Genomic DNA, 15,007 nt, shown 5'->3' with positions numbered 1-15,007 from the left:
TGAGAAAACTGCCATTTTTTGGGTTCACTTAAGTTTTTTGGTTGCTGTGTTATATTGCCCTGCAACTCCTTGCCTTCATAAAATTGAGAATGGAAATGGGGAATGTGTCAAAGAGAGAACAACCTGACCATAGAGCAGATAACAGCCGAAGGCCACCAATGGGTCTTCAATGCAGCGAGAAACTCCCGCACCCGGAGGCGTCCTTCAGCTGGCCCCTAAACAAATAAGTATACTAGTTCAGTGATAATGGACGTCATACTAAACTCCAAATTATACACAGGAAACTAAAATTAATCAAAGTACTGAAGTACTGAACATCGGATGACCACAAGTTCTTGAGGATGGTCGAAAGCACTTTTCTCAGAAAAAAACAACATATCTCATTACCTGAAACTGAGGTTAATGTACAGAGATATATTTTTTTCTGAGACAAGTTCGTGCGTGGATGATGAATAAATGACAGGAAATTCAACTTCACCGTAATAACTATTAGATTGTAGTGATACAAATCAGTATACACTGATTTGTTGTTATATATTATATTAAAATAACAGTTAAATATATATATGATTTGCATCCATTTGTATATCATTCTATTCTACTATTCTAATAATAGTGCAATGCAAGTGCATGGTGGACACTTTTCCGTAAAAATTCGATTTTTCTAAGATTGGATACGAGTAGGCATTCATATTTTCCCGCAAAAACAATTACAGAGTTACCGGTCCTTTCCGCATGCTTTAACTCAATTTTCGGTACGTGTGCATTGATATTATCAATGATTTTGTACTTATATATATATATATCTAACTACAAAACATTTTCATATTATTAATTTATGTTGTAAACAAAAATATTTTTATCAGTATTCATTGAAGAGATGTATTTATATCAAACGATAAGGAATGTTATTTTGCACTCGTTTATGTGCGCATATTTATCATGTTTATAGATCGGTTACAAACCCAAAACTAATTTACATAATGGAAATCTAGGCGATAGCATTACATCGGGATGACCTCGAGGTCATCGCGATGTAAAAATGATACAAGACTAACAAAGGCCAGAGGCTCCTGACTTGGGACAGGCACAAAAATATGGTGGGGTTAAACATGTTTTTTGAGATCTCAACCCTCCCCCTATACCTCTAGCCAATGTAGAAAAAAATAAAGCACAACAGTACGCACAGTAAAACTCAGTATAAGAGAAGTCAGAGTCTGATGTCAGAATAGGAAACAAAAGAAAATAAGCAAAATGACAATAATACATAAATAACAACAGACTATCCGTTTGACTTCTATAAATCTTCAGAAAATAATTCTTAAAAATTCATTTTTACAAATAAACATTTTTTTTCTTGATGTATGTTAATGTATGATATATACGAACTCTGACTATGAATATCATAATTTTGGGCCAATAATCAAAAAAGTTACCCATTAGGTCTCTATGTTACTTCTATTTTTTTTATATAAAATACTTGATGGAGTAAGTATGAATAGTGTAACAGCCTTCCATTCAAAACAAAAACATTAGACATGTGCTTTAAACCTGTTAACCTATTAATGGATGGTCATATTCTAACGTAAGGGCAAACTGTTGATTTATTCAACCAGTATATATCTTTGAGGAATTAAAAAAAAATTATATTGACCTTTGACTATAATGACTAATTAGGCTGAATCAGCAAATTTTGTAAATATAATGAATGATATATATCATCTGTTAAAATGAAGTTTACGGATTACTCTTTGGAGAATAAACTTGTAGATAGTATTTCCAAAAAATTAAATAAGCCACTGTAATATCAAGATCCCATGAATTATAAGTGTACATACCGTTATTCCTACACTTGACGCCCATTTAACCATATTTGGAACATGCAGAGGTGCAAGTTTATCACGCGTTAGTCGTGTCTTTTCAAGAGTCTGTGCATTGCTCTGCAAAGTGTTTAAAGTCTTAACACATTCCTGAAAAATATCATCCATGAGGTATAATGTTCACTTAAAATGAAACACATTCCTGAAAAATATCATCCATGAGGTATAATGTTCACTTAAAATGAAAGGATTCGTCTTTTTGGAATTTATACGTAAATACTTTTTTGGCATGTGAACCATGAAATATTACTTATCTCCACGGCAGTAAAAAATTGCAAATTAAAAAAAATAACTTTGTTACACTTACAAAAAATTTTTTTTTAACAAGTATCATGCAAATCATATCAGTTTAAGACAGTGTTTTTTATTCTTTTCTGATGTTGCCTACCTACCGAAATATTTTATGACACAAATCGTTTCAAATTAAAAAAAAAAAAAATGTTCATGCTCTTACGTCGTTGTCTTGTTTAAAACATGTAACTTATGTTTTTGGCCAAAATAATTAAATCCCTACCTACCTACACAACCCTACAAGCATGGGTAAGTGACATCAAACAAAGAATTTGTTAAGTGTGGCCTTATTTATTTGCAAAATATCAACAGCAAGGGTATTATTTTCATATCGATTGAATTTTTATATTATTATAAATTATCAATCTTTATTTCTTCATTCACTTATAAAGTGCTTTTTTGGTAGTTTTTTTCCCCTGCAAAATACTAACAGTGAACTCCTGTTTGTCCACTGTACTCCAACAAGTATTATTATATTTTTATATATATATAGCATGAGTTATGTACATGCTGCATTTAAAGTTAGCAATTGGATATAGGACTAAAAAAGAACAAGTTTACTGATTAATTAGGCAAAAATATGTGATTGAAAATTATTAGAGACATTTTTTATTTGCCATTTTAAAACTATGATTATTAAGAACTTATAGAATGTGAAAAGTTTAGAAAAAATTTTAACTCCTGTTGGTTGTTAGTACAAGTATTTTTTATGATAAAGGTTGACATCTTGAAACACTATAGTATCTAAACTATAAATGCAATATTCATATGGTGTTAAGAGCAATGAACTCTTGAACTGAATCAAAAGCATCAACCTCCATACAATTTTTTTTCTTTTCCTAGGTGCAAGTTGGGATAAGATACTGAGGTATTCTCTGCTGTTTCCACAAGGAAATTTATACATAATAACAGGGGCGGATCCAGGATTTTGGAAAGGGGCGTAGTATTTTAGTTGGCCGAGCGGAGCGAGGCGAACAATTTTTTGGACCTTTTTTTTTGGCTAAAAAACATAAAATAAGTGTAAAATGCATTTTATAGTTAAAGTGTAGGGGTTGGACATTTTTGGTGCCGTATTCTCTCCATTAATTGTCTATTATAAAATGATTGGATGGATCCAAAGCTATGTACTAATTAATATATTTGATGTGGGATTTGTCAGTAAAAAATGGACATGGAAAATTCTCGTTTGTTGTATGGTTAGTAAACATAACCTCACAGTTTTCTTGTTGTAAACAAGATATACGGCTATTCAATGAAATTTACAATACGACCGACACGAAGAAATACAAACAAGCAATTTTTATCCAAATGTTTGGTTGAAATGTTTCAACCAACAAGGGAAGTGAGGGGTTCCAAATCAACCAAAGGCTACGAATGAGTCGGAAATGACAATGAAGTTGTGAATGACGGTCGACACATGGAGACATATAGGCCACATCCAGCAGGCAGGTTGCAGTCGGGCCTTGAAAAAAGTATTCAGTATATCAGTTCGGCGAAACAGACATTCCGGTCAGATATGGGATTCACATGCAACCCCCAAAAAAAAAAAATTACGCCCGTTTTTATTCATCATGTTCATTTAATGCTAAATAATTTTGTTGAAAATATTTTTTTCTAATGGCAAAAAAGTGGACAAGATTATTGTTTTCAATCCAGATACGGCCAGAATTTTTGATTAAGGCAAAAATCAGGGTCAGAATTTTTTTCTCTAAGCAATGTGTTACAAAATGTACTGTAATTTGAATCTCAAAATGACTGATGAGTGACGTTTTTTTCGACTTAGTGGTCAACTCCACCGTAGCGAATCACATGACTTTGACATAATCAATAATATATTACAGTAAATACGAGCGAAAAATATCTTTATAAGTAAAGAATTGTCGCATAAAAATTAAATACACGGGAAATGGCAAAGTTCGCGAAGTCTAGTCTGATTAATCATTTTACAAAAAAAAAAAAGTGCAAGCAAAAGGGCGTACGCCCTCTACGCCCCCCTCTGGATCCGCCACTGAATAAGTCTAATTACAATGATTTGTAGGCCACACAGTAATTTCGAGTTCTCACTTGAATGAAGGTGGGGGGACACTTTAGCCACAATATAAAATATAAGGAGTTGTGGTATGATTGCCAATGAGACAACTAACATTCATTTTACTTAATTTTAAAATCTGTATTCTTAGTCTATTCAATCTGCCCACATGGTTATTGAAATTATTACAGAAATAAAAAAAAATACAGTCAAAGGTCATAATCAATAAAACAATTGAAGATAATTGTTTTTGTTCTAATTTAAAAGTCATAATCATATATATATTGAAAAATAGGAGGAGGGGTACTTTATATTTATAAATATAGGTATTAGGTATAGAAATAAAAAAGAAAATAAAGTTAAGAAAAACAAAATGATTCTGATAAATCTTTAAAAAAAATATATCAGTAAAATGCATTTGTTGAATCCACATGCGAAAATACTGTAAGAAATAAATTCCATCATATACTGTAAATTCAGAAATTATTGCGAGGTTTTTATTAATGTGAATAATGCGACTTGGTGATTATCGCAATAATAACTTGCATTCTAATATCTGATGCATATATCTGTATGCAGAATTTCCTAAAATCGCACAAATTAATCTCGCAATTTTTTCAATTTTTAAAAAAATCACAATAATTTCTGAATTTACAGTATAAAAACATAAAGGGAACACAATGTAAAGAATCCATGTCAACTTTTTTCCAATATAAATAATGTGGTTGAACCATGCAACTACATTTTATTGTCCAAACAGCAAATCAGGTTCACATATATAGCAAATTGTTTGTGTATAATGCATAAAAATGTACTTACAGAAATCTTAATGTTGTATATTGTACTCATCATGAACATATATAGAATGAAGATTTTAGGAAGTAACTAAAGTTAATGAGGAAGTGGATGTCCTTATCCAAACAAAAAATTAGTGAGGTAAATAAATCTAGGATATCATATGTAGGTACGACATCTACATTGATAACAGTCAATAGGACATACACAACAATACAATAAGTACATGTATATTGTTAGTCATGGTCATGTTAGTGGAAAGCTATAGATTGAACCAGGCCACAATAGCATTCTAAAAATCTGATAACAAGCCTTTATGTTTAAGAACACATCTATAGCATTAATAATTAAAACAAGCTGCAACTAAAATGTAAAATAATCAAAGCTTCTGGTCTTGTCATTGCAGGATAATTCAATAAAGCTAATAAATATGAAGTTTCAATGGTTTATACTGTGGATTCGTGAATTTAACTTTACATTTGTCATAGAGACAACTTTGAGAAAATGTTCCTAATTCAACGATGACCTTCCACATTTGAAGGCAAAAATGTATATTAATTCCTCAATTTCATGTTCAACGATATTTTTTATCAAAAATTTAAATCATACTGATCATCACGAATCCAAAGTAATCAAATTCAGATATATAGAAACAAATATATTCAGGTCACTACAGTGGTCATGATACTTCAAATTTATTCAAGATGAATATTGTAGATGAAATATACATCAAAATTAACACACACACATTTCCATCCTTCATGGAACTTGTGAAGAAATTACAATGATGTTTCCATGAAATTGAGTGAGGGTCTAGATTGGGTTCACGGAAAAGAGAATAAAAATATCCAAAAAGTGCAAAATGAGGGGCAGAATAAATAAAGAATACAGAAGAATAGTCTAATATATCAATGAATAAAGAAATGAAGGTCCGTCAATCCAGACCCTCTAGAATAACAAAGACTAAATTGTAGTTCCTACCTACACAAATGTAAGACTTTGAAACATACAAATTCATAATTGTAAACTGCCTATCTTCAGTAGTCTAAGTCACAACTTTTCTATTTTTAGGGCTTTACATATTGTCTATTGTTTAAGAATGTATTTTAACCTTTAAATATATTTAATTCTGGTTTACTGTTTTGCTCATCGATGTTCAACCTGTATCTCCTTTACTCAAAATCAGTGCATGTAGCTGTCAAGAAACATTTCTCCCATATCCATTTAAAAATGGTATAATTGTTTGGAAGAAGATAGTCTTTGTATGTATTAGACATGTAAGATACACCCCAGATATGAATCCAGGATTTTGAAAAAGGGGAGACCCTCAAACTAGGCAATGTGGGAGTGGGACATGTAAAAAGTTGATGCATTAACCATAAGGGGTGCACCCCCACCCCAACCTCCACCCTAAATATGCCTCTGCACCCCTGAGGGAGGGTGTATCTAATTCATACCATGATATTATGGTTCATGCAAAAGAATATATTTTAATAAATAAGAATGGAGTTTTCAGCAATTGGACCTTTAAGATCCTTATTTTATGATATCTGATTACATTTAAAGGCATCTTAATGTAAATATAGATACAATATATTACCTATGGTAAACATGGTGAAAATAAGATAAAGGTTGAAATAAAAGTTTATCCTCAGGTCAGTAGTCGGTGCTTATAACATACCTTTCTTCAATTCTCTGTTGATAAATATAAAAATTATTAAAAAACTAAGGTTCTAATACCCTCAGGCAAATTAACCATAGATGGTTTTGGCCATTCTTTTAAGGTCCCCTTGGTCATATACCTCCTTACATGTTCAAGTTTTTTGGGGCTTGAAAATTCCTGACAAAGATAATTTCAGAGAAGTCCTTCAAAAGCATTAAATATATATATATATATATATATATATGGATAGATATTATTTTCATTTTTTTGAACAAGGGATACTGCTTCAGGTGAACTGCTAGTCCCACAGGGCATAATCATTTCAGTAATCAGTGCTTTGGTACTGACAAAATTTATAACATACCTCAAGTTTTAAAATTCTTTGTGGATAAATTAGAAATTATTAAGAAACTAAGGTTCAAACTCCCTCAGAGATTGACTTTAGATGGATTTGGATATTCCGTTTTACAATCCATTTTGGTCATAAAGCATTTCACATATTCAAGTACTCATACATGTACATCTTTGGCTTTTAAATTTATGGTTGTGAGTGATCCTGGTTAAAGCATTTCGGACACACCAAGTTTATAAAGTTTCATTTTCATTTTTGAATATATATCCATTCCTGATTATAAAAATTAATCCATTGAAATAATCCCCTTTTCCATTTTGATTTCAATGATTTAACCTTATTCATTATTAACCATTTTGTTGAAATCACAAATAAAAAAATCATTACACGTTTAAATGTTTATAAAACTTTTCAAATTTATGAAAATTTAAAAAACTAGCTCAGAATTTCACATAACTTCATAAGTTGATATGTATATTTCTTTGTAATTTTTCACTATTTTTTGTGAAGAAGAAAAAATGCAATTTGAAGTAGGAAAACAAGAGGCTCTCAAGAGCCTGAATCGCTCACCTGTATTTTAGAGGAAAAAATTTTTAAATGTTAGCAAACTTGATGAAAAATTGTGTAAAATTGTCTTTAAAGAGCAATAACTCCTAAGGGGTCAATTGACAATTATGGTCATATTAACTTTTTTGTAGATCTTACTTTGCTGAACATTATTGCTGCTTACAGTTTATATATATCTATAATAATATTCAAAATAATAACAAAAAACTGCAAAATTTTGTTAAAAACTACCAATTCTGTGGCAGCAACCTAACAATGGGTTGTTTGATTCGTCTGATAATTTCAGGGCCGATAGATCTTGACCAATTAAACAATTTTACCCCATGTCACATTTGCTCTAAAAGATTTAGTTTTTGAGATATAAGCCAAAAACTACATTTGACCCTTATGTTCCATTTTTAGCCATGGCGGCCATGTTTGTCGATGGATCAAAACTTCGGATACAATTTATAAACTAGATACCCTAAGGAACATTTAGTTAAAGTTTGAAGGTAATTGGCCCAGTAGAATCAGAGGAGAAGATTTTTAAATGTTAGCAAACTTGATGAACAAATTGTGTAAAATTGTCTTTAAAGGGCAATAACTCCTTTAGGGGTCAATTGACAATTATGGTCATATAACTTTTTGGTAGATCTTACTTTGCTGAACATTATTGCTGCTTACAGTTTATATATATCTATAATAATATTCCAAATAATAACAAAAACTGCAAAATTTTGTTAAAACTACCAATTCGGTGGCAACAACCCAACAATGGGTTGTTCGATTCTTCTGAAAATTTCAGAGCTGATAGATCTTGACCAATTGAACAATTTTACCCTATGTCAGATTTGCTCTAAAAGCTTTAGTTTTTGAGATATAAGCCAAAAACTGCATTTGACCCCTATGTTCTATTTTTAGCCATGGCGGCCATGTATGTCGATGGATCAAAACTTCGGATACAATTTATAAACTAGATACCCTAAGGAACATTTAATTAAAGTTTGAAGGTATTTGGCCCAGTAGTTTCAGAGGAGAAGATTTTTGAAATAGTTTACAACGACAGACGACGGACGCCAAGTGATGGCATAAGCTCACATGGGGACCTTCGGGCCCCGGTGAGCTAAAAAGGCATTCATAAATAAATATATACCAATTGGACAATCAAAAACCATAAGTTGAAGAAAAACATAAAACATCATGGAGAAAAAAAAGAAGAAAAACACACACAACAGTCCAAAAACATTACACATAAAACTGAAGATTAAACAACACAAACCCCAACAAAATTTTTGATATTTCACTGGAATCTAGCATGCACAGTTCCTAACTGTCAGTTACTCATGAAGATCTGTTGTTTACAATGATAGGAAATCCTGACTAGCTCATTTTTCTGCATCAATGCCCACAATGATGTTGTACAAATCAAAATGCATAGAAAAATGCAGTTACACAACAAAATCTGTGAACAGACTTTTGATATTCATAATCACCATACAAGTATAAATATTGTCCCTTTACCAATTTTCATAATAAAATATTGTGACCTGGTCCTACGACGGTTATGACAAGACCAACAGCATGCTGATTAGTTTACCTTTAGTTTTCTGCATACCTGTGGAGTTAAAAATGGTAAATTATATATAAAATATTCAAGGTCAAAATGAAAAAAATTTAGCTCCCTAAACTTTAAAACACCGGGTATCATCATACGAAATACGCGTCCAGACTAGAATTCGGAGGAGCAATTACACTAGACAGCAACCCAGTGGGTAAGTAAAATCTGGATCTAATTCCCATGGAGCACAATCCTCTGTAGGAATCAGATCCAGATTTTACTTACAAATTGCACTTAACAATTATTATTTGCTCCTCGGGGTTCGGATCCCTCCACAGATTATGGATCTGGATACCCGTTGTGTATAATTGCCAGCAAGTAGAAATTTGGTTTGAAAAAGATCATCATGAACAAGGTGACCAACCTATCCAGATTCACACCCATCAAGTCTTGCACTTGTCAATTGAACATAACATCTGGACCATTGATTTTGTTAATTTTTCATGGTCTTTAAACTTTCCACTGGAAATTGTTCACAAAATAATAACCTTAGAAAAACTAAATGCTCCATGAGCCTGTATTTCTCTTTTGGTATCTATACATAAAAATTCCATTTGCTAATATCAATTAATAATTCAAAAGGTTTTAAGTTATTGGTTATCAGGGATTGTTTTTGCTAAATGTGTTGCCATTGGAAACATCCCCAATTTTGCTGAGATCTGGTAGTGAGGAGATGGAGTGCATGCTTTTTTCCCACTGTTAGAAACAGTGATTCATGAACACAAGATTTCTCGGTTTGCTTTTAATGTCATTAGTAACTGACAGTCAATAATTTTTTCGTCCGATCTGAATATTATTAGTTTGAACTATATTTGTTTTTGCTATTCTGATCAGTATTTGGATATGGTGAATAAGCTTTTGACCACTGGAACTGGGTTTACCCAGTATGGGACCAGTCTAGTCCACATAATTAAGGATGTCTTGTAAGGCTTTTTTTCGGCTGTGATGATTTTCAACAGCATAATGATGAAGCCATTATAACCAACTAGAACTTTTTTAAAGTCCTTCACTTCTGAGATAATTTGACCTGAATTTCCAGAATGTTGTTTATAAATCAGAAATTAAGGTCAGTCTAACTTTGTGCAGTTTAGTTTGAAGATTTATTTGATACTTCAGTTTTTGGACTAGACAGAGTTAATAACCTGTCAATAAGCATATATTAATGAAGCTTGCTTTAAAGTTCATCATAACAAATGGACAAAAATGGTTGTTTTTACATCTCAAAAATTACTCATGTACAGACAAACCATGCAGTTGGAAAATTTTATGGCCTAGCATCCACTAGATACTTGAAAATAAAAGCTAAAAGCATTTTGTGGTTCAGAAAGACAAAATTGTTTTCGGATTTTGATAGGCATTTTTTTTTTTTAATCACTGCAGAAAATTGTAAAATAAACACCTGAAATTCAGAATTACATTTGATACTGTCCGCTCAGTAATACTGAGTTATGTAAATATCTATTATCCTTCTATTGTCCATATCAACCAATACGATACTATACAATAAACTAGCTGTTATTCAAGAAGGAACAAAAAAAAATTCCCATCAAAATTCCCAAAAAATTTTACCTTTCTGAAACACAAAATGCATTTAACTTTTATATACCTAGTGGTAAAAAAATTTTGAGGTGTAATAACACTTTAACAGCTGTAATGTCATCAAGGATTTGTATACATGTACATGTAGTAAGATCTTACTATAGGGGAAATTCGCCTAATTGCGGACACTTTTTCAAATTTGGAAGTTTGGATACTGTCGAGGCCAATTGCGGACATACTGGTGGTTGCATTTGACAGGAGAGGATAGAGGGTATCAAAGGGACTATTTCCCGCGTTTTCAGGTCTCCTTTCTTGATTGGTAGATTGAAAACTCTTAAAACCCGCGGAAATGCCGAGTTGTGTAAATGCGGACAGGGGGAATTAAAATACGGACACCTTGTCGTCAAATTGCGGACACTTATTTTTAAACAGTTCTTGCTATTACGCATATATAACATTAGCTCTCATGAATACCCCTCAGGAATACCCTCTCAGTGCATCTTAAAGCATGTTTGAGAATGGTTTTCTCGCATGAACTGGTAATACATGTGGAAAGGTGAGAAAAATAAGATTAAAAAAGTTCATCAAATATCTTATACCACACCAATTATTAAATGATATAAGATGCAGAAACTTTTTTGTACTGAAAACTTCCATCGGGATATTTGTCTTCCAAGATGCATGCATGCATATATACAAGATATAGTTGTGATAACTTTCAATTTCAAATCGTATGGCATTCATTGTAATGTGTTTTAATGTCCTAATCACTTAAAAATCCGTATCCCTCACTCAAGAGCATAAGATACCTTGAGGCGAGATTTTTTTATTTGCACTTTCCGATACTTATAAGATAATTTTATTTATCCTCGGGTTTCTATGTACTCTTTGACAAACATGATTTTTTGCGGCCCATCCAACACCATGAACATCTGAAAACAGTTTATGGAATGGGTAAAAAGGCTTAATTTTTAAGAATTGGGAAATCAAAAATGGGAAAACGCAAGGTGTGAGGGAACATGCAAATTTTGTAAATTGGAATGTTAAAAAAAAAAGAAGAATATGGAAAAATGGACACCAAAAATTTTAGGGAATTATGGAAAAGTCAGTATTATGTTTAGTTTTATATGTATTGTCTATCATTTGTTGTTTCTAATGTATTGGTCTTTTGTTGGGCAATGTATGACAAATATATGTTGAAAAACCTAGCCCGTAATTATAAATTATGTAATTCATTGATCGCTCCCGACATGTGTAACTTCAAAGCATATTTTAGCGGCGATCGATGTCTTTCAAAATTACTGCACTTTTCTTGTATCCCTGGTGCTTTCGACTTGAGAACCGTCGTACACAAGCATCGCACAAGTTGGCACTCCGAGGCGGGTAGGGAGCAAGAGGGCGAACTTTGGTTTATTTTTATCAATAGTACTGCTTAAGTCGACGCTAGGGGCCATCTTGACCTTGTAGGATATGAATGATTCGTTCATTGTTGAAGACCCTGCATCAACTGTCAAGATGAAGAACAGGAATAAAAGCCCTGTTCATTGATAACTTTTTATTTTTTTTCTATGTATTGTGTGCGATTTTGTCCCATGTACATTTACTCCATATCCTTTATTTTCTCTTATGAATACTGACCCATGTCACTCCTCAATGAAGGGTCTTGCTGGCCTAAGTCCAATATCTCGAAAATAAAAAGTAAAAAAAAAAAATGAAAGGGAGCTTCCCCTAGTGTTACTAAATGTTGTGCTAAAATTTCTTTTAAAATCTGTCGGAGTAATATGAGTTATCCTACGACATAGAAAGTGTAGACGGATGAATGAATAAATGGGCAGAGTTATTACTAAATATATATAATAGGGCACCTGCCAAAAGTCCACAGGCCATAATAAAGACGTAGTGCTGGAGATTATAGTCACGCATGATGATACGCTATTGGCGCTCGTTGCATTTCGTCACATATATACTTTTTTCTATATAATGCCCATTCTCTGACCAATAATGGCATCGAATTTTATCCGACTGGCGAAAGGATACCAGCGTGTGCAGAACATGCATACCTAGTTCTGTGCCTTAGATGAAATGTCTAAAACACAACAGGTTAACGATAGGTGCAAAGGATGATTAGTTACTAATTATATAATAGTTATTGAAGAACTGGTCATTATCGTGATATATGAACTGCCCACAGGACAGTGGTATTGACAAAGACAGCGATAATGACTGAGCTGTAGGCGAGGTCATTATTGCTGTCAAATGTCAATACCACTGGAGTGGAAATCAGACTTGTAAACACACTATGTTCGTAATATGCAAAATGAAAGCAAAACAAATAAACCCAAATCAACACTTTATTGATATAAATGTATCGGATTGAAACAAATAATGCTAGATTATAAGAGAGTTTTGTTCATTTCTGTCATCATGGTATTGACATATGCACCACTGCACGTGTTAGTTGTTCAAAATATCTTGTGTCCACATTTCGGCTATCATATTATTTTCGGTGGTGAAAATGCGGACAATTGCTTATTCCTATTTTGTAATCAAAATTTAGACAAATCAGTAAAAATAATTAAAAGAAATGTTTCCTTGCATAAAATACGCAATGCCTTAGTATTGCTTTTCAACACATAAATTGCCATTCTTACATGAACAACTGTGTATTGAATGTGACATGCTAACTTTGGACCTTTTTTAAAATTTTCCGGATTTCAAACTTGTTAACATAAGCTATTTATAGCATGCAATTTCAATCACATGACATAAAAGTAAATCGTAAGCAATAGACATGATAACCTTATTGCAACAAAATAGAGATTCAACAGTAAACAAAACACCTTATTTCTTATATCTATTTTATTTCAATTTTTCATCGTTTTATTGAAAAGTGAGATATTCGGTTTCCGTCCGCATATCGGCGCTGTCCGTAATTAGGCGATTTTCTCCTACAAATCCTTGATGTCATTAATGATGAATATTAAAATTCTAAATTCTTTCAGAATTTTAATTAGTGTACTGTATCAATATGGAAGCTCCCATCTGTATCTTGAGAGTTGACACCTATGGGTTTTGGTTATTCAAACAACTATTCCATGAAAACTCCCCATGAAAACAAAACCAAACACACATTTGTATTTCCCACCAATGTAAACAAAGAGGAGGTAACTCTTGGAACTTTTAACACCGCACATAACGGATTACTCAGATCAATCACAAACTAGATATTTACCTCATATTTTTGGTTTAAGTCTAATTTCTTTGTCAATTTGGTCGCAAAGGGAACGCATGTCTTGACTAAGGGTGACATAACTGACGGATTTTTGTATCGGTTTCTACTAGCATATCTGATCAAAGAGCAAATGAACGAAGGCATGGATTTTTCTCCTTTATATAAAGAATTACATGCAGAGTTAGCATTTTTGAAATATCACAACAAAAGAAAAATATTTATCTACATTTGGAAGTGCAATTTTGTTTATTAAAATGATAAGCTAAAATAGACAAAACTGACACTACATTATTTGGATTTATTCGAAAGTAATACAGAGTAATAAAAGTGAAAGCTACATTTGAAAGCATGTGCCAAGTCAAGACCCTCGTCAGTGGTCACCTCACTGACTCAATTCAAAATCATGACACAACTGATAACTTTTAACATCTTGTCATTTTTTACAATATGAAAAAATCTTAATCCTGATAATGTGCACAGCCGCCTTTGTATATTTACTAACATTCTGCATTATATAAATGTTCCAACCAAAATATAGAATTCCCCAGCCCATCAACTGGAAAAAGAACTTCAGGTTACTGATGGATGCAGTTGGGGACTATGCTAGAAAATGGGTAAAGCGTGAACCAGACGGACACTGGACACTTTGTCTGAATGGATCAAAGCTATTCGATCATGCATTCAGAAGCGCATTCAGAAACTACTATGTACTATGAGCACAAGAGTTTCTAACCCATTCAAGAACCCGGAGGTTGTGAGTGTTTTATCCTCTTTGCATGACAAATATGTCGTTGTTCCAGCAGATAAAGCCTCCAATGATATTGTCTTCGTATTTAAAAACCATTAATTGCAATGTCTCACAAAAGAGCTTGGAATAAACAACACAACTGGTAATCCTACGTATTCTTTAACATCATTTACAAAGGATGAAATTTTCCAAAATCACAAATCTGTCTTCTTTCTTTTGGTATTAACATCAAAGAAAACGAAGAAAATCTACCGTCATTATCTGGATACCAAAACTTCACAAAACTCTGTATAAAGAACGATACATAGCTGGAT

General features: G+C 32.5%; 1 protein-coding gene across 2 annotated transcripts in view; it reads right to left on the bottom strand.

The window, feature by feature from the left end:
- Positions 1 to 14,092, bottom strand: part of LOC127730233 (folylpolyglutamate synthase, mitochondrial-like) — a 31,610-nt gene extending 17,518 nt beyond the window's left edge. Inside the window, exons 1-3 of one of the 2 annotated variants that reach the window (XM_052238525.1) lie at positions 13,946 to 14,092; positions 9,154 to 9,171; positions 1,839 to 1,970 (exon numbers count right to left, since the gene is read on the bottom strand). In XM_052238525.1, the coding sequence (XP_052094485.1) occupies positions 1,839 to 1,970; positions 9,154 to 9,171; positions 13,946 to 14,089 (294 nt within the window). In that variant the 5' untranslated portion in view covers positions 14,090 to 14,092. The remainder of the gene's footprint in view (positions 1 to 1,838; positions 1,971 to 9,153; positions 9,172 to 13,945) is intronic. The other variant, XM_052238526.1, reaches the window with a different exon arrangement.
- Positions 14,093 to 15,007: the final 915 nt, after the last annotated feature.

The sequence above is a fragment of the Mytilus californianus genome, unplaced genomic scaffold, assembly GCF_021869535.1.
Source record: "Mytilus californianus isolate M0D057914Y unplaced genomic scaffold, xbMytCali1.0.p SCAF_2, whole genome shotgun sequence".
NCBI classification, from domain to species: Eukaryota; Metazoa; Mollusca; class Bivalvia; order Mytilida; family Mytilidae; genus Mytilus; species Mytilus californianus.
Note: the sequence above shows the minus strand (reverse complement) of the source record. Positions and strands in the feature narration are given on the sequence as shown.